The 21,077-nt window shown below is 37.4% G+C and overlaps 1 protein-coding gene across 2 annotated transcripts in view; it reads left to right on the top strand.

Annotated features, from left to right (window-relative positions):
- The window catches only part of LRRC36 (leucine rich repeat containing 36), a 46,390-nt gene that overhangs the window by 8,349 nt on the left and 16,964 nt on the right, over nucleotides 1-21,077 (top strand). For both annotated transcript variants that reach the window (XM_049703746.1, XM_004280860.4), the window contains exons 3-7: nucleotides 2,727-2,919; nucleotides 3,712-3,808; nucleotides 6,173-6,261; nucleotides 16,955-17,082; nucleotides 19,078-19,129. In XM_049703746.1, coding sequence (XP_049559703.1) covers nucleotides 2,727-2,919; nucleotides 3,712-3,808; nucleotides 6,173-6,261; nucleotides 16,955-17,082; nucleotides 19,078-19,129 — 559 coding nt within the window. The remainder of the gene's footprint in view (nucleotides 1-2,726; nucleotides 2,920-3,711; nucleotides 3,809-6,172; nucleotides 6,262-16,954; nucleotides 17,083-19,077; nucleotides 19,130-21,077) is intronic.

Here is a 21,077-nt window from a genome sequence, read left to right as displayed (position 1 = left end):
ATGTTTCCAAACTAAATTTTACTATTCACTGTGAAATTCTTTTATGTTTGACATTTTTTTATTATAAGATATTGGGAAAAAATTCCTTTTATACTGAGAGAAAACTATATTAAACTATCACTGCTTAGGGCAATAGTACAATTTTTAATGTGTGTTAAAAAAATTATGAGGAGCACTGTTAAAAGTACAGATTCTTGGGAATTCCCTGGTGGTCCAGCAATTAGGACTCTGCTTTCACTGCTGAGGGCTCAGGTTCAATCCCTGGTCAGGGAACTAAGATTCTACAAGCCATGCGGCATGGCCAAAAAAAAAAAATAATAATAAATAAATATATAATAATAATAAAAGTACAGAGTCTTAGTCCCTATTCCGAGAGAGACTCTAAGTTAATAAATCTGTGGTGGGTCCAGGGCATTCCCAGGGGATTCTGATGATGTTGGTGCATGGCCTAAGTTGCTACTGTGAGTTTTTTCTAGGAGGGGGAGGAGATGATGGTCTTAAAAACAAAAATTTCCATGCCAGGAGGTGGTGGTGCAGAGGGCAGTTTAGGAAAGTAGGTGGGAGCATGCTTAAGCAGAAAGTGTGAGGATTAGCAAACACACAGAAAGAGCTCTACAAATATAAATGCCCACACACACAGGGATGGAAGTTTTATTTTCTTTGCATAGACCCCCAAATGGTATTTCTTCCACTGTTCCCTTTTTGCCCAGCTATGGGGCTGTCTTGATAAAGCCCTTCTGTGCAAGACTGAAGGTGAAAGACAGATTCTATCCAGGATTGGTTAATGATCTGGATTATTCCTCCAGTTTTGCATTTCTTAGGGGAAACTTGTTCAACAATACAAATTAGACCCAATCTCAAGGTCTAAAACTAAGGGCCCCAAAAGAAGAAATCCAAGCTAGATCAAATTTCCAACTAGGATTCTAAAAGCAGAAATTCCAAGTTGAACTAGGTCTTTAGACTCTTTGATAACAGCCCTTTGTATTTGGCCCACAAATTTCAGAAAGTATTAGTACAGAGTTATTTAGGTCTCCTCTTCTCATATATATTTTTATCTGATTGCTCTTTTCAGACTAAAAAAAATTGAGTGAACATTGCTGTCATTTGCTTTTTTACTCTCTTTTGTTCCATTTCTGTAAATTGGCTGAAAACTGTTGTGAAGATTAATCAAATTAGCACGTGTAATCAAATATTACATATATAAGGCTCCTGTAGTGTTTGGCATATAGGAAGTACTTAATAAATGTTAGTTTTACAAATTTTTTTGCATCTATGATTTATCTGCATGTATTCATCTCTAGCAGTTCTGAATCATTTTGCTTAATTTTCCCAGGGGAGAAATGTTTTGTGTTTAGTTCTAGTGTAGCATTGGGGAATACATGAATTTATGCCAACTGGGAAACATGAGAGGAGGATAAGAATTGTTTCCTTGACTTTTACAATGAGACATTAAAAGATTACTTGAGCTGGGACATCAGACACATTTAAAGACAGTCCTAATGGTGTACTGCCCTGAGAGTGAGGCCAAAAGCACTGATAAATATTCCCAACCATTGACCCTTTCACAATGTAGAAGTTAGTGGAACTGAAAAAAGCCAGAAAGAAATGCATCCAACTGTAAACAGTGTTCTATTCAGAAATGTTTTGAATATATCTTTGAGTTTTCTAAACTTCCTGCAATTATAAAAAGGTTAATTTTAAATGAGAGGAGAATAAAAACATTATTTTATAAATACATGATGGAAAATAATTTAACCTTTCTGAAATAACTCTCAATGACAGAGTTCCTTTTATGGTAACCATTTTTACTACTAACAGTATGTGATTATACATATATGTACATGTTTTGAAATATTGTCCTTAAATTTAGTGTTGGGCACAAGCACCTAACTAGCCAAATACATGAAAATTAAACAATTATTTTCAATAGTAAGTTTTAGCAAAGGAGAAAAATTGTGGCTTTTCTTCTCCAGTGTCCCAGTTCTGATTGTACTGTTGCTAGAGAAGTAGGGGGAGGGGGGTGGGGTTGCTAAGTCCACAGAAATAGAACAGAAGAAGGCAGAACATTTCTACCAAGGAGAACTGACTGATTGGAGGATGGGGAGCTTGTAGGGTGGCAGTAACTCTGAAGGGTGAAACAAGGACAAAAGGGGCTCTTGACTGGTCCAGGAGGGAAGACTTGGAGATCGCATTGTTTTGTTTTGCCATATGGTCCATTCACCCTAAAAGTGAGGTCTTGAGATATAAGAACATATACATACACACTTAATTTTTTTCCCTGCCGTTCTCCCCAGAACCATCTTTCTTTTGCCTCCCTCCCTCCCCTTTTAAATTGAGGTGCTCCTGGGGTCAGGAGAGTGGTTATAGCAAGGGTGAGAGAAGTGCAAAAGTGACTTGGCCTGGCTACCACTGAGAAGGATTGGATTGGGAGAGTGATGGGGGGCAACAAAAGTAGGGAACTGACCGCAGATATTTGGATGTCAGAGCTTATAAAGGAGGAAATGTATGATATCTATGAATTATTTAATGTATAGCACATCCAGTGCCCATGGGCTGCAGCATTCTTATTCTCAGGCAAGTAAATGGGAATTTCAACCCTGCCTTTCTCATGGGTGTCTCAGGTAACTGTTTAAGGATGGAAAGTAATAGTTGTATTTCCATCTTTATCTGTGAGATTCCTAGTGCTTCCCAATGTGCAGTTTCACAATGTAGTCTTTTCCTTGCAGGGCATCCAGTATTTATGTTCACTCCAAGACCTGAATTTATATTATAACAACATTCCTTCCTTAGTGGAGGTGTCCCGCCTACAGCCTTTAACCTTCCTCAAAGAACTAGATTTGAGACTCAATCCGGTTGTCAGGAAAGATACAGATTATAGGCTCTTTGCTGTGTACACGCTACAAACTCTGGAGAAACTGGGTGAGACCTTCCTCCCCTGTTCTTTGCCCCAGAATCTTACTTTAAACCAGCTGCCTCCTAACCTTTTGGATGTTGGCCCAGAGTATGCACTGGCAGGATATATTTGTTTATTAGTCAATATTTATGTAACTCTTTTGTTTTGGCAGGATGTATGATGAGTCCTTTTATTGTTTATTGAATGACAATCTATGATTTTATCAGTTACTTCCAGCTTTAGTTTTCTTCGGTTGATGGTTTCACCACCACTTCCTCCCCAACAAAAAGTTTCCAGGTTGAGATTTATTTTTCCAGGTGCCCCAACTTTGTAACTGAATTAGCAATAGAAGATGAATACAACAACTCTTTGGGGCTTAGTTGTCAAGGAACAATAAATATTCCTTCAAATGAGTTAGTCTGTATTTCTTTATAATTTTATTGTTGAGTATACATTTCTTATTGATATAAACTTCTATGTTACATGCCCCTGGGAAAGTTATTATAGAGGAACTAAGAAAAGTCTTTCAGAAATGGTGTAACTTTCAGCCTTAAGATTAGGCCATTTGGATTGTTTGCTGCCCAAGCTGTACTTTGCTGCAGAGGTAGTTACACTTATGTGGCAGTTGTTGCTATGGTGTCCCTGTAGTCTCCCTGAGTTACTAGTGCTCCAGTGACAACATAATAGCATTATTCTGTGACCCATCTCTAACAAAAGATGAGACTGATCTTTAGTTTTTACTCTGTGAATATGCTTTTCTGACCCATAACTGTTTACTCCAAAAAGAAACATGCTCAGACCACGGTTTTTGCCTCTAGATGACCGAGCCATACGAGAAAGTGAGAGAAAGGCTGCCAAGCTGCATTTCAGTCAGTTGGGTAACAATGAAAATTTTCTTTTAGAGGTGGAAAAAAGGTAAGATTTTTTACAAAAATTTTTTTTAGTTTGGTTCTGGACAGAGAATAGTGAATTCCTGCTTAACTTTCTTCATTTTGCAGCAGAAATCTCTACAAGTTGTAAGAAGCCTCAGATCAGAAATGAAAGTATCTATGCAACATTTTGAGATTTATCTGGGGTGAGAATCTGGCCCTCAGTGGAACATTTCTGCTTTCTTGAACTATTGGGTCTTCTTTGGATATAATCGTTGTACATTCTCTAAAGTTGTTGTTCAAAGTTTATAGATAGGGATATTATGGTATTACTTATCATCCCCATAAGTGTATACCAACCCTTTCTTGGTAGAGTTATAAATCAGTACATGGTCTTTTCCCATTGAATTAGGAGGATTACGTTACCATGGGCAGGGTCGTTAGAGATAAATTTGTTAAAGAATGATAAGGGAAGCATTTCTGTACAAAACCAAAAGTAAATGGACTTTTAAGCTCTAAAGTATCTGAATGGTAGATTTTTTTCTATTATTACCAAAATTCTATCAGAGTAAAGTACCATATTTTCTACCCCAAAACTCATGCTTTTAAAAAAAAGTTGCTTTATTATTTTTGAAAAATAGAAGTTTATTATAAACAATTTAAATAATACAGAAGTACAGGGAAAAAAAGTCAAAATCACCCCATATTTTGCTACCGAGTTAACTACTAGTAATGTTTGGTATGCATCCTTCCAGACATCTGTGTACCTATATACACATGTAGATATATCTATTAGTACTTTTTTCTGATGGTAAAAGTAATGTGGGTTTATTGTTGAGAATATGGAAAGTAGAGAAAAATACAAGGAATAAGCCACTCATAATCCCACTACCCAGAAATTAATACTAATTATATTATGGTAAATATCCTCTTAGTCTTAGGTATATGTGTGTGTGTGTGTGTGTTTTGTGTGTGCATGTTTATATATTATAACAATATATAACATTATATATTATACAATCAATATGTAAATATAAAATAATAAATATATTACATTTATTTTATAGTAATTTTCTTCCTATACATACCTTTTTTAATTTGATAAAATATGAAAATATCCACACAACATTAAATATTCTTCCCCAGAATGTTTTTTATTTGTTTACTTCTTTATTGTCTTTCCCCTCCACTAGACCATAAGCTCCATGAGAACAAAGACCTTGCTTGTCTTGTTTACTGCAGTATCCCTAGTGCCTAGAACAATGTCTGGCCCATATAAGGTGCTAAGGAGTAATTTGTTGAATGATGAATGAATGAAGTCAGTGCCTGTTGGCCTGGGATCTTGCCTGTTTCCACTGACTTTGCCTGTCTCTGCTCTGATCCATTATATATTTTATAATGTAATCCTCAGAGAGCAGCCTTAGTTCCCTATTTCTTTAAGCTCCCTTTTTTTTAAAGTCAAGTTTATTGAGGTTAATTTACATAGATTAAAATTCACCCTGCTGTAGAAAGAAATGGAATATGTCTTAAAAATTATTTGTATATGTACTTTGTAAATTAATTCCTATTTTATATGCATTGGGGTACCTTGTTTACTATAGAAATCCAAAGATGAGTTAATGTATAACTGAATAAACTTACTAGTGAGGCAAATAATTTTCACCACTATATTTCTGTTTAGTTACCTTATAGTGACTGCAAAAACAGAGGTAAAATGTTGCTCAAGTGCCTGGTATTAACATTAATACTTTATAAGCTCTCCAACCTTGGGTGAAGGTTTTTTTTTAAAGCCTTTCTGAGTCCCAGGTCCCCCAACCTATAAAATGGTGATAATAGATTAATAGGAGAGCTTTTATGATTAAATGAAATGGTGGGTGTAAAGTGCCTGGCTTATAGTCTAGGCTGTCTGTACTTACTCTATTTCCCAATCTGTACTTCCCAATCTTACTATACTACATCAACCAAGTGCAAACACTTGCCTTTCTTGTCTCTTTTTCAAACTAATGGCTATAGTTGTCTCCATTATAATTCTTGGTAGAAGAACCTTCTTTTCTGTGTCCTAACTATGAGTTTTTTAATACAAAAGAAAATATTATTATTTTATAATATGAAATACTATTCCCTCAATCACCCAGACCTAAGTTTGTGTCAAGAAAACAGAGTAAGTTCTGAACTTTCTGGCTTTCATGCTTTTAAAGCTGAACTAGAGTGTCTTTCTCTCTCATATTCCCAATAAAAATATGACTCTTTAAAAAATAGCTTTAACTGAAATATTTGTGAAAATAATATGTTCTAGAGCATTTGAAAAAAGAAATCTGATCACCCTGAAATAATGTTTTCTAAATAGCCTTTACTGGTGCTGCTCTCAGAAGCTTCTTTTGAGTTTTAAATAAATTATTCGATGTGGTAGCTCTAGGGAGAAGACAGTGAAAAACTGTGTAGCAAATGAGAGCACTGCATCAAAAGTCAGCACTGATGTTGATGACAGGATTGAAATTGGTAAGTTTTCCCTTTCTGATCACAAAATGATTAAAACATTAGTTGTTTCTGTTTTCATGGCCAATCTTGAGTAGGATGAAGACGAAATAGTTGAGAAATAACACACACTTGAAGAAAGCACAAGATTTAGTGGCTTGTATTTTTCCTCTTTTTTTTCACTGCCAGAAGGGCCCTATTTACTGAGTAGGCCTAAGCCAAAACCCATCAAAGTGCACAAGCTGTACTCAGTTCAATTTCACTTACATCACTTTATATCATTAGGCCATCCTGAAAATTGCATTACTGATCTCCACAGGATTCATTAACCAGAGACTCAGGACTCATCTGCATCAATGCAGCTCACACCATTAGCCTTCTGGGCTTCTCCACCTTGAACCTTTGCAGCTACAGAATCTCTTGTGTTTGTGCTATATTCTTGGGGATTGTTGCCCGTACACACTATTGGTAATCCAACGTGAATAAAGTGGTTATGCCACATTAATGGTCATGCCACAGGCTAGGAGAAAGCTTTCCATTGGAGAAATTGCATTCAATGTGCCCTTATAGATTAATTTGGTACTCATCAGATGACCTTTTAATTGAGAAAACTTTCTTTTGTATCAAGGCCTCTGTCCCTTTGAAGGGTCTATTGAATTATATACAAACTCTAAAAATTAATCCTTAAAATCTCAACAATAACTAATAGATTGACTATGCAGTTTAGACATTAAGAGTTTTCAGTTTGTAACATACAATATTTTATTTCCTGACTTCTTATCTATGTAGACATTAATTGACAAGTTATTTTCACAGTATTTCATGGTAAAATAAGCCATAGTGAGGTATGATTTTTATTTTCCTTTCTTGGAAGTCTTAGCACATGTAAGTCATGGACCATGGATTGCTCTACTTCATCTTAAATAGCATTTTTTATATTTCAAAATTGATGAAATTCTATTGTAATAATTTTGGCAAATACTGAAAAGCATGAAGAACAATATTTTAATCACTCAGAACCCTGTCCCCTAAAGAGAATCCCAGTTAATTTGGTATATAGCTTTCTTGGTTTTTTTCTAGGTACAAGCATTTATATATCCATTTCCAGAAAGACAAAGATACACTAAAGCATAATTTGACTGCCTTTATTTGTATGAGCTGAGCTAAATTTCATTTATATCATATTACATCATTAGCACACACAGAGTCCCTCCATGAATTATAACGTTTTAAAGTGCACGGTCTTTACTGAGAACAAACTGCTTTACTAGACACAGGGCCTATTTCTAAAGGTTCTTGGAAGCTCCAGCTGTTGCTGGAATTTTTTTTAATGTAAAATTTATTTTGCCATGTTGAAACGTTAAAGAGCTTTGCTTTCCCCTGAAAATTATGTTTGTGCCAGATCCCTGGGGAGTGTTGCCTATAAGCACTGTTGGTAATCCAACATGACTAAAGTGGTTATACCACGTTAATGGTTGTGCCACAGGCTAGGAGAAAACTTTCTGAAAAATATTTCCCACTAGCTCAATTGTTCAAAACAGTGCTTTCTACCAATCATTTAGGATGGCAGGGAAGCTCACTGTCATGGATCCTCATCCTAGTCTCCTAACCACATAACCTTTGACTCTTTCAAAGTTCCCTCTCTCTTTTCCCATACCCCTAAAATAAGCATACCTAGGCTATGCCTTCAGACTCTCTTCTTTCTCTACTCTTTGCCCTATTGATCTCATCTATTTCCACAGCTTGCTTTATTTCCTCCCTGTAGATGACTCTTAAATATGTTGGTCTAGCTTTGACAACTTGTACGAGTTTCTCTGCACCAGTCCCCCATTTCTGTTGACCAACTATTAATATACACTTGGAATCACCACTGAATAATTTTCCAGCCCCTCAAGCTAAACATGTTAGAAAACCAAATGGACCCCTTTCCTCCAGCCCTAAACAGCTCTTAGGGTTTCATTAGTGTTACCACCACTTTCCCATTGCTGAGGCTCAGAACCAGAGCGGGGGTTGATGCTGCCCCTCCCCTAAAGTCCAGCTGAATGTTCATACCTTACACTATGATTCACAATTAACAAGCCTTTTCCCTTTTCTAATAGTCTCTTAACAGGCATGCCTAATAGCTATCATTTACTGAGTATAGACTCTGGGCTAGGCCCTGTGTATTGTTTCATTTAATCCTCACAACAATCTTGAAGGTGGTTATAATTATCCTTGTTTTACACGTGAGGAAACTGTGGCCCAAAGAGGTGAAATAACTTGCTCTAATTATACAGTAAGTGGTAGAGCTGGGATTCAAACTCTAGTCCATCTGTCAAAGTCCTCTTAAACATTACACCATGCTGCCTCCCAGTCTCTTCTTTCATTCTCTTAAAACTCAGCTGTGATTATTATACTTGCCTGCTCAAAAACTTGCATGACTCCCACTCACCTACTGAATTAAGAGTCCTTAATCTGACCCACAGGGCTTCTCTAAACAGTGGCTGCAGGTTATCTCTTCAACCTACCCTGAAACCTTATCTCCTGTTTCTCAACTACAGTATCCAATGCTTCAATCAAACCAAACCACTCCCTCCTTCTCACATAGTTCTTCCTTTTTCTCTCTTCTGCCCCTGAACTAATGCTGTCCCCTCTGCTTGGAATGCTTGAATCAAAATCCTGATCTTTCTTTATGACCCTACTCAAAGTCCATTCTTTTTAGTGAAATTTTTTGATTTCCCAACCAAAATTCTTTTCCTTTTTTTGTAGACTCACATAATTTATCTTCTAGAACATATATTCTGGAAATAGAAAATGTAGCCATTCCATGAATCACTTGCAACATAATTAGGATAATGAGACAAACATGAAAGAGCTAAGTAACACAATTTCAGGCAGTGCATATGAAAACGCCAAATGAATGATACAGATCAGTATTCCTCAAACTCAGGGTTGTGGACTCCTAGTCCAGGGATATATCTTAGAGGTCCATAGGCAATGTGAGACCCTTTAATTTTGTACTTTTGTTTGATGCAGTTATGAAAAATATTTAAAAGATGTAAAAGCAAAAATACTCTTTTGCAGTATTAGTCTGCTATTTAAAAAATAGAATATTTTTTAGAACAGCTTTAGATTTACAGCAAAACTGAGCAGAAGTACAGAGTTCCCATATGCCTCCTGCCTCCACACATGCAAGGCCTCCCCCACTACCAACATCAGGCATCAGAGTGGTGCTTTTGTTAGAACTGATGAATCTACAGTGACACATCATCACCCAAAGTCCTTAGTTTACTTTAGGGTTCATTCTTACTGTTGTACATTCTATGGCTTTCGCAAATGTATAATAACATGTATCTGCCATTTTAGTGTCACACAGAATAGTTTCACTGCCCTATACTCTGTGCTCACCTAGCCATCCCTTTCTCCCCTTCTGACCCCTGGCAACCACTGATCTTTTTACCATCTCCATATATTTTTTAATAGATTTATTTATTTTTATTAATTTATTTTTGGCTGCGTTGGGTCTTTGTTTCTGCTCACAGGCTTTCTCTAGTTGCGGCAAGTGGGGGCTACTCTTCATTGCGGTGCCTGGGCTTCTTGTTGTGGTGGCTCCTCCTGTTGCAGAGCACGGGCTCTAGAGTGCAGTTAGTTGTGGCACATTTTGTTTATCCATTCACTTGTTGATGGACACTTGGGTTGCTCCCATGTTTTAGCTATTGTGAATAATGCTGCTATGAACATGGGTATACAAATATCTCTCAAGACCCTGCTTTCACTTCTTTGGGGTTTGCACCCAAAACTGAAATTACTGGATCATATAGTAATTTTATTTTTAATTTTTTTTAGGAACTGCCATACTGTTGTCCATAGCAGCTGTACCATTTTATATTCCCACGAACAATGCGCAAAAGTTCTGATTTCTCTACATCCTTCCCAACGTTTGTTATTTTCTGTTTTTTTGATAGTAGCCATCCTAATGGGTGTGAGGTGGTATCTTGTATTTTTAAATTTGTATTTCCCTAATGATCAGTGATGTTGAATATTTTTTTGTGTGCTTATTGGCCATTTGTATATCTTCGTTTGGAGAAATGTCTATTCAGGTCCTTTGCTATTGAATCAGGTTGTTTGTTTTTTTGTTGCTGAGTGTTAGCAGTTCTCTATATATTCTAGCTATTAATCCCTTATCAGATATATGATTTGCAAATATTTTCTCCCATTCTGTGGGTTGCCTTGTTACTCTGTGGATATTGTTTTTAGAGGCACAAAATTTTTAAAAATAAATTTATTTATTTTATTTATTTTTGGCTGTGTTGGGTCTTTGTTGCTGCGTGTGGGCTTTCTCTAGTTGCTGCGAGCAGGGGCTACTCTTCGTAGCAGTGCGTGGGCTTCTCATTGCGGTGGCTTCTCGTTGCGGAGCATGGGCTCTAGGCACGCGGGCTTCAGTAGTTGTGGCATGTGGGCTCAGTAGTTGTGGCTCGTGGGCTCTAGAACGCAGGCTCAACAGTTGTGGCACACAGGCTTAGTTGCTCCGCGGCATGTGGGATCTTTCTGGACCAGGGCTCGAACCTGTGTCCCCTGCATTGGCAGGCAGATTCTTAACCACTGTGCCACCAGGGAAGCCCCTTAATTTTTCATGATGTTCAATTTGTCTATTTTTTCTTTTGTTGCTTTGCTTTTGGTGTCACATTGCCAAATCCAGTGTCATGAAGCATTTTCCCTATGTTTTCTTCTAAGAGTTTTATAGTTTAAGGTGTTACATTTAGGTCTTTGGTCCATTCTGAGTTAATTTTTGTGTATGTGTTAGGTAAGGGTCCAGCTTCATTCTTTTGTATGAGGAATGAGTGATGGATAGCTGCTACTTTGCTAAGAACTGAATTAAGTAAAATTAACCCTAATTTACCTTCCACGTCTTCCCCCAGAAGTTGCAAGTCTTCAGTAGACTCCAGAATTCCAAAATAGTTACGACAGAATTCTGCCAGTGCAGTTGTTACCTAGGTGGGAGACAGATGCCAGATGCTTCTTACTCTGCCATCTTCCCCTGTCTCCACAGTTTTGCCTTTTCCAGAATGTCATATAATTGGAATTGTACAGTATGTAGCCTTTTCAGATTGGCTTCATCTACTTAGTAATATGCATTGAAGTTTCCTTTGTATTTTTTCATGACTTGGTAGCTACTTTCTTTTTAGTGCTTAATAATATTCCATTATTATTATCCGGAATATTTGTTTATCCATTCACCTACTGAAAAACATCTTGATTGTTCCCAGGTTTGGGCAATTATGAAAAAAGCTGCTATAGACATCTATTTGCAGGTGTTTGTATGGACATAAGCTTTCAACTCCTTTGGATAAATACCAAGTGTTTAGTTCTGTGAGAAATTTGCAAACTGTCACCCAATATAATCTGCTTTTTAAAATATCTTTTTATACACTGAGTTTCTTAAATTGAAGTTTCTCAAACTGGATTCATATTTCAGAGTTTATGAGGATGTTGAGTTTGAGAAACACTAATGTAGATAGGCATATGCTATAGAGGCTTAAGGTGTGCTAGGAGCAAATGAGGAAAGGTTTTGTGGCAGATAGAAGTTCATTTCTCCCTCATATAGAAATCTAGATGGTGGCAGTCTAGGGATGTTATTGGGGGTTCTAAGAGGTGAATAAAGGATATAGTGGAGGGCAACTGTCAATCTCTGACACAATGGATGTGAAAGCAATTCAGCGAACAAGTGTATATCTACTGGAAAATCTTGTGTTAGAGGCTAGGCACATTAGGAAATGACACAACAGTGTCAGATCTTCAGATACTCCCACACCAGAGAGATTTATCATAGCTATTAGGTTACAAGTCAGGCTGAGACATGAGTTCGACTGTGATAGAGATAAAGAACTATGGGGGAGAGGCACTAGCAGTTAGTACTGACTGGGGACCTGGGAAAAGACTTCACAAAAAGGAGACATTTAGGTTGGGCATTCAAATAGAATTCATTGGGCATAGTTTGGTGTTAAGTGCATAGAGAAGTAGAAAAAACAGGTGTGACAGATTAGGAAATTGACTCAGCTTGTGACTGGAGCTAAGGTGCTTGAATAAAGCCAAGTGGCAAAGGGCCTCTTTACTAAACATTTTCATTTTATTCTCTTGAAAATGGGTAGCAAAGGTGTTTTAGGTGGTAAGCATGATTAAATGTGTGACAGAGAGATAACTCTAAATTTGAACAGTAGTCCCAATGGGAGATAATAAGGACATGTCCTGACATAGGGCAATAATAGCAGTGTGAATGCAAATGAGGAGGTACAGATTGATTAAATCATTGAGGATATGAAAAGAAAACTTGGAGATAAAACATTAAGTGTTTTTACCTGCAATGTTTTGCTAGGGAGTCCAAACTTCAAAGAGTTGAATTTTGAATGAAATACATATCAGGTATTTAAGGCGGAAAAACACAAGGTTACTTAGGCAGTCTGTTCATGACGGGAAAAACTATAATTTCCTTTCATTATTATTATATCTACAATGGCTATCATATATTAATATATATTATATACACTATAATATATATTATAATTTATATATACTAATAATATATGATAATATATATCATATATATTATTTCAAAAGTCGGGGATTAAGTTGTCCTCATTGGGGATAAGCAATTTAAAGGAAATAGCAAATCTTCATTTATTTTGGGTTTTTTTGTTTTGTTTTAAATATTTCTTTATTTATTTGGCTGCACTGGGTCTTAGTTGCAGCACGCAGGATCTTTATTGCCACGTGCGGGGTCTTTAGTTGTGGCGGACTCTTAGTTGCAGCATGGGGATCTAGTTCCCTGACCAGGGATCGAACCTGGGCCCCCTGCATTGGGAGCGCGGAGTCTTAACCATTGGACCACCAGGGAAGTCCCCTTCATTTATTTTGGAGGCTAGTGTTAGACCCATTATTTCTGCTCTCAAAATTTTATCTCAGTGGAATCTAGGGTACAAGATGTTTATTAGAGATCAATATCGAAAGGAAGGGGAGGAAGGAGAGTTGAGCAGAGGGACAGCTCTAGAGCAAGGACTGCCCCTGGGCCCCATTTGGTCACTGCATATGGACTGCCTCTGGAAGGGCATGACATCAGGAGGTAATTCTCTGTAGCTGAGACACACTCTGAAGAGTAAATCAAGTCCTCCTTGAAAGGGATCTGGGTAGTGCATCTCTGTTTCTACCTCAGATGGGTTGCAAGGTTTTTGGCCAAATGTGTGAAGCAGGGCCTCATCCATATAAGATTACTGGTAATTGAAGTAGCCAACTATTAGTTCTTTGCCACAAGCATCAGCATTATAAGCCATTTCTCTGTCATTAAAAATATAAAACAATTTTCAGTGGTAAAAAGATAATGAATTATGGTCCTATCACATTGGTTATATGGGTATAAAAACCTGGGCTGGACAACAATGTCATAAATACATTTGCTTTTGGAATTAAGTGTTGGATATATTTTACATCTGAAGAAAAAGAAGAAAATAAATTGAAGTATAAGACAAGAAAAAAATTATCTCAGAATGCAAATTGTTTCTTTTTCCTGATTTTTCCTGACTGTGGTACATGACATGCTTAGTCATAATGTAGCAGAGCAAGGTGTCGGTTTATCTTTTTCAGGAGTGAGCCTATATCTTGAATATGACACCAAAAGTGTAACAACCAAAGAAAAAATAGATGAGTCACACTTTATAAAAATTTAAAACTTTTGTGTTTCAAAGGACACTATCAAGAAAGTTAAAAAAGCTGGGGAATTCCCTGGCAGTCCAGTGGTTAGGACTTCATGCTTCCACTGGAGGGAGCATGGGTTCCATCCCTGGTTGGGGAACTTACAAGATCCCTCATGCCGCGAGGTGTGGCCAAAATAATAATAATAATAATAAATTAATTAAAAAAACAAAGAAAGTAATAAAGTAACCCACAGAATGGGAGGCAATATTTGCAAATCATATATCTGACAAGGGTCTAGTATCCATTCTATACAAAAAACTCTTACAAATCAATAACAAAAAGACAAACAACCCAATTAGAAAATGGGCAAAAGATTGAATAGACATTTCTCTAAAGAAGTTATGCAACTAGCCAACAAGCACATGAAAGATATTCAACATCACTAGCCATCAGGGAAATGCAAATCAAAACCACAAGGAAGATACCATTTCACACCCACTAGGATGGCTAGAATCAAAAGGACAGATAACAAGTGACAGCAAAGATGTGGAAAAATTGGAACCCTCATACATTTCTGGTGGGAAAGGAAAATGGTATAGCTTCTTTGGAAAACAATTTAGAAGTTCCTCAAAAAGTTAGAGTTACCATTTGACCCAGCAATTCCACTCCTAGATGTATACCCAAGAGAAATGAAAACATATGTCCACACAAAGACTTGTACAGGAATGAAATCAGCATTATCCATAATAGCCGAAAAGTCTATCAACTGATGAATGGAGAAACAAAATAATGGCATATCCATATAAGGCATATTTTTCAGCCTAAAAATGATTGAAGTACTGATACATGCTACAATATTTATCTTGAAAGCATCATGCTACTTGACAGAAACCAGATACAAAAGGTCAAACATATTATTCCATCTACATGAAATGTCCAGAATAAGCAAATCCTATTTGATGTTTGCTAGGGGCTGGTGGGGAGGAGAGAATTGAGAGTGACAGTTAATTTGGTTTGTTTTGGGGTGATGAAAGTGAAGGTGGTGATGGTTGTACAACTTTGTGAATACAGTAAAAATCACTGAATTGTATTCTGTAAAAGGGTGACTTACATGGCATGTACATTATACCTCAATTAAAATAAAGATTCCCCCCACCAAAAAAAGTGATTCTATAAAATTTGATAATTGATTGACATTTGAGATGAGAGAGAGAACATCAAAGAACAAGTTTCTATCTTGAGGGATTGGGTGAATAGGAATGCCAGTATTAAGACGAGGGTTAGGGATGGAGGTGAGGACCATCAGCAGAAGTAGGCCTGGAAGTGAAGATTATGAGTTCGATTTAGAAAATAATTGGGAATTCTCTGGTGGTCCAGTGGTTAGGACTCAGCACTTTCACTGCTGGGCCCAGATTCAGTCTCTGGTCGGGGAATTAAAATCCCACACACACAAAAAAAGAAAATACTGACTTTTTAGTTGTCTATAGGGCACACTTTGGGGGGCAGTTCAAAAAACTTAAGTCTGGACATGAAACGACAGATCAGAGTTAAGAGATTTAGATTTAAGGTCAACCAGATTTGGGAGATAGCTGACACCAAAGAGAAGGTATGATAGCATCCAGCAAAGAGTTTGGACCTTGGGGGATTTGTTTGAACCAAGAGGTAGGTTGAAAGAAAAAGAACCTGTGAATCTAAAAAAGAGCATTAGCAGGGTGGAACAAAAACCAGGATGGAGCTGGGTCTTGGACACCTGGGAAGTTTGTGTTGTTCTGTAGGAAAGGGTTAAGAGGAGCCTTGAACCCAAAGTCACAGCTTACTAACCATTCTAATTTTCTACTAAGAATCAGGTTAAAATCAGCAATTTCTTCTTCACCTTGGTTTTTTTTTTCCTGTGTTGCTACTGCAAAGGAACCACAGAACATAAACTTTGACAGCTTATGTCACTTTGAGAAATACAGTTCTGTCAAGTACAAGGGTGGAAGAACATCTTGTATTGAAGTAGTAGGACATTTCATTCCCAAAAGGCAACTCAGAAATAAGAAGCATTTTAGAGCTCCAAATGGACTAAAGGGCTGGATTTTCGAAAGGCTGGCTTTATTCTCACTCTGTATTCTCAGTTGCCCTGCCTTATAGTAGCTTTCTGTTGCCAGAGCCTAAACATGGGAACTAGCAGAAGAGCACACTGTTTGACTAAGGCCCAGACTTTGGAAACTATCTTAATTCTTATCCAATCCTACTAGAGAAAAAAACCTCCCTAAACAGAAACCTCTTATTTTCATCCATGGGTCCCCCAGAAGACCCCAAATCCCAGAATTCTGCAATTAATAAGTATTGATCAAGGATATGCAAAAACTTTTGTACAAGTGTTACAATCTAATAGAAATCCTAACAAACTCTTTTTGAGGTGGCCAGGATAGGATACAGTTTTTGTTTGTTTTTCCTTTCTATTTTTAAAGTTGTTTCTCTAATGGTAGGCAAAAATACTGGGAAACCTAAGGATTTGGCATTCGTTTCTATGAAATAGGTCCTGATTAGTCTTTTTCTTTGAACAAATGAGGAAATCAAGGCAGAAAGAAGCTGGTTTGAAATGATGAAGCTGATTTAAAATGACAAATCATTGCAGACTGTTGATTAAAGCCCTGGAGATGCCTGATGTCAGGAGTCTATTTCCAGCCATCTCCCCCTGTAGCTGGAGATTGTTGAATTGGTGTCAAAGTTTATTATATATTCACTTCAGAATTATGCAAAATATTTGCCTTCTTCTTAATTTCTCTTGAGCATTTCATAATTTATGAAGCCATTTCATATCCATTGTCTTGTTTTAACCTCACCTCAACTCTAAGAGATAGGAAATTTAGATTTTATCATCACTGTTTTACAAGTGGAGAGATTGAGAGAGGTTAAGCAGTTTGTCCAGGTTCACGTGGTCTCCAAGTAGTGGCACCAGGACTAACTCTCAATCTTGTGACTTCTCTTCTAGTATCTTTCCATATGACATGTTGCCTTTAAAGTCTGGTCAGTGCTTCATTGTATGCCTTTTCTTTTGACACAGGCTCAAACAAAGGACTTTTTATTCCCTTCCCAAACTGGGAAATAAAGGATTCCCCAACAAGTACTTCTGTAACCCAGGACAATGGTATACCAGATCAGAAATTAGACACTTTGCCACTGGGGACACAGGTAATGTACTCACTTTCCTGCTGATCTGTTGACTAATCAATGATTAATGCTAATAATCCAGTGGACTCTCAATTATTGTGAAGGTCTAAAAGGACTTTTTAAAATTAATTTTTATTGGAGTGTAGTTGATTTACAATGTTGTGTTAGTTTCTGCTGTACAGCAAAGTGAATCAGTTATACATATACATATATCCACTCTTTTAGATTCTTTTCCTGATAGGTCATTACAGAGCATTGAGTAGAGTTCCCTGTGCTATACAGCAGGTTCTTATTAGTTATCTGTTTTATGTATAATAGTGTGTATATGTCAATCCCAATCTCCCAATTTATCCCTCTCCCCTTCCCCCTTGGTAACCATTAAGTTTGTTTTCTACATCTGTGACTCTAGTTCTGTTTTGTAAATAAGTTCATTTGTATCATTTTTTAAGACTCCACATATAAGCTATATATGATATTGTCTTTCTCTGTCTGACTTAAGAGGACTTTTTTGATGAAGGCATGTTAGACACTTTAAAAGGAAAGCACAAGACAGGATGCAAAGGGCCTTCTCCATTAATTTCAATCTCCCCTTTCCCTCTCCCCCAGTACCTGATCAGATGTAGTATATTTATACATATAACTTTAGCACATTTTATGCCAGGCATTTTGGCACTCAAACAGGGATACAACTGTTACAGGTTTTGTCTGGTTTTCAGTTTTCTCCCCTCTACCCAATGTCTCCATTTCCTGTTGCCTGGCTTCTTTACATTTTCTACCTCTGCCTTTTAATTACTGGATCTTAACATCTCAGGGGTGGCTCTCCCAACACTGCCTCTTCATTGAAGCACAAAAAAAAGAAAAGTTAAGCAGTAAAGATGGCATAGAAGTTGTGGGCAATGAAGAGGAAGAGATCATACAAGATGAGGGAAGAATTAAAAATAAGTTTTTAGAGAAAAAAATTGGTGGGAGTCCATTACTTATTTATATGAATGAATATGATGCAGGAAGCAGAATTGACTACTTCAACTTCTCCTTTTGTCTATATTTTTATTGATAAATTATGAGCAATAAGTTTGCTGAAAATAGCCAGAAGGAGAAAGAAGAGAAGGAAAGACTCATTAATCCACAGTTTGGATAATCAACACTGTACAAAGAAAAAGATAGTAAGATTTCAGGTTGAATTTATAATACCTTCATTTTATAAAAAGACAGATTAACATTTAGTTGGTTTCTTTGTTTTTGGAGATTCTACTTGGGTAATTTAGAAACTATTTCAATTACCATTTTTTTAAAAATTTGGTATTCTTTTAAAGGAAATGGAGACAAAATATACTATAATCTACAGTTAACATTAAATAGCACTTTTTAGATTAAAAACTTTGAAATTACTTCTTGAAGTGCGAGAGAAGAATAAATTGAATAGCCTACTCTATGTCCTCTTAGTTTAAGAAATAGGAAGTAAGATTTCTTTCTCTGCATAACTACCAAAAAGATGCTGAATACTTGAAGATGATTTTGTAAAAAGCAAACTCTAGAAAGCTTTCTACTTTGCATCAATCCTTGCTTAACTATGCCTTAGATTAATTTTCAGCCTATTAAAAAGTCTCAGTAGCTCCCATGGTTGATACTCAGCTTTACTAGAGGTAAAGTAAGTATGGGAGTTCTTCAAGCAGAAATAAGTTGGAAAAGGTGGTACCATCTAACTTCTATGCTGAGTTATCTAAAGCAGAGAAAATACAATATTTCACTGTTTGATATGTCCTTTACCATCTAAGGATATTTTGTCTTTTCAAGGCATCTCCTTATCTGCTCCAGAGCAACTCTAGAATCTCTTTGTATTGTGACTGTTTTAAAATAAGCTTAAATCTGGACCTTTGCTTGAAGATCTTTTTCCCTAGTTTGCAAGGATGGACTTGCTTACTAATAGGAAAGTATTCTGAACCTCCCTGTTCTAGTTAAACTCATGTCTGAATGCCCATTGACTCCCTTCTCCTAAACTTTCAAACTTTTTTTTAGATGCAGGAAGTGGCAAGAAAGGAGATACCAAGTGAGAATCACCAGGAAGATGGTAAATATTTTGCTTACAGTATTTTTCTCCACACTAGTCGGAGAAATCTAGGTGTGATGGGATTTGGGAGAAGATGGAGATGTCTCAGTCCTGGGAGACTACGTGATAAATTCTCTTCTGCTTTCATAAGGGGCTGCCCTGGATGCTTAGTGACCTGTGAGGTCTTTCAGGTTGAAGAGTGGATATTCTGACTTCCTTTGTTCTTGACTTTTTGTATTGGCTGACTATTCCTTGTTTCTTTTACCTTTCTTGCCTTCTTTTGGATTTATTATGTTTTTTGTTTTTGGTTTTGTTTTTTTTGTGGTACGCGGGCCTCTCACTGTTGTGGCCTCTCCCATTGTGGAGCACAGGCTCCGGACGCACAGGATCAGCGGCCATGGCTCACGGGCCCAGCCGCTCCGCGGCATGTGGGATCTTCCCGGACCGGGTCACGAACCCACGTCCCCTGCATCGGCAGGCGGACTCTCAACCACTGCGCCACCAGGGAAGCCCTATTATGTTTTTATTCATCCATTTTTTTCTTTCTGCTAGTTTACAAGTTACACACTGTTTCTATGCTTTTGGTATTATTCCCAAAACTATAATATGTGTCCTTAACTTATTCAACTTTAAAATTAATCAATACTTTAACTCTTCTCTTGTGTAATTCAAAGACCTTAAAGTAATTTACTCCTTTTAATCCCTCCTGATTTATGTATTATTATTATAGATTTTAATTCTCTATATTTTTAAAATTCACAAGATACTATTTTTATAAAGTCATTGTTCATTTAAATTTATCCATGTATTTACCACTTTGCTCTTTTTTTTTATTTTAATTTTTTGGCCGCACCACGCGGCATGTGGGATCTTTGTTCCCTGACCAGGGATCAAACCCGCACCCCCTGTATTGGAAGCATGGATTCTAAACCACTGGACTGCCAGGGCAGTCCCTTTACATCTCTTTTTTTTAAATCCCAGACTTCACTTCTGAGATGGTTTTCCTCTAGCTTATAGTACATCTTTTAGAATTTTCTTTAGTGTGGATCTACTCGTGATGAATTCTTTCAGTTTTTGTCTGAAAATGCCCCAATTTCACTATCATTCTTAAAGGGTATTTTGGCTGGGTATAAGTTTCTTTCTTTTTTTTTTTTTTTTAATTACTTTTGACTGTGTTGGGTCTTTGTTTCTGTGCGAGGGCTTTCTCTAGTTGCAGCGAGCGGGGACCACTCTTCATCACAGTGCGTGGGCCTCTCACTATCGCGGCCTCTCTTGTTGCGGAGCACAGGCTCCAGACGCACAGGCTCAGTAGTTGTGGCTCATGGGCCTAGTTGCTCCGCGGCATGTAGGATCTTCCCAGACCAGGGCTCGAACCCATGTCCCCTGCATTGGCAAGCAGATTCTCAACCACTGCGCCACCAGGGAAGCCCTGGGTATAAGTTTCTATGTTGGCAGTTATTTCTTTCAAAATATTGAAGGTATTCCACTGTATTCTATCTTTTGTAGTTGCTTTTGAGAAGTCAGCTAGAACAGGGGTCCCCCCCACCCCCATCCCTGGGCCTGCACAGCAGGAGGTGAGCGACGGGTGAGCGAGCGAAGCTTCATCTACCGCTCCCCATCGCTCCCCATTGCTTGCATTACCAGCTGAACCATCGCTTGCATCACTGGCTGAACCATCACTTGCATCACCACCTGAAACACCCCAACGCCCCCGACCAGATCCGTGGAAAAATTGTCTCCCACGAAAACCGGTCCCTGGTGCCAAAAAGGTTGGGGACCACTGAGCTAGAAATTTGTCACTCCTGCAAGGATAATCTGTCTTATTTTTCCTCTGGCTGCTTTTAAGATTTTCCAATTGTCTTTGATTTTCTGCATTTCACTATGGTGTGTGGACTTCTTTTTGTTTATCCTGTTTGGTATTTATTACACTTGAATTTGTGAATTCTGTCTCATTATTTCTGTAAAGTGC

Source organism: Orcinus orca, chromosome 20, assembly GCF_937001465.1.
Source record: "Orcinus orca chromosome 20, mOrcOrc1.1, whole genome shotgun sequence".
Taxonomy (NCBI): Eukaryota; Metazoa; Chordata; class Mammalia; order Artiodactyla; family Delphinidae; genus Orcinus; species Orcinus orca.
This window is presented reverse-complemented; position numbering and strand designations above follow the sequence as displayed.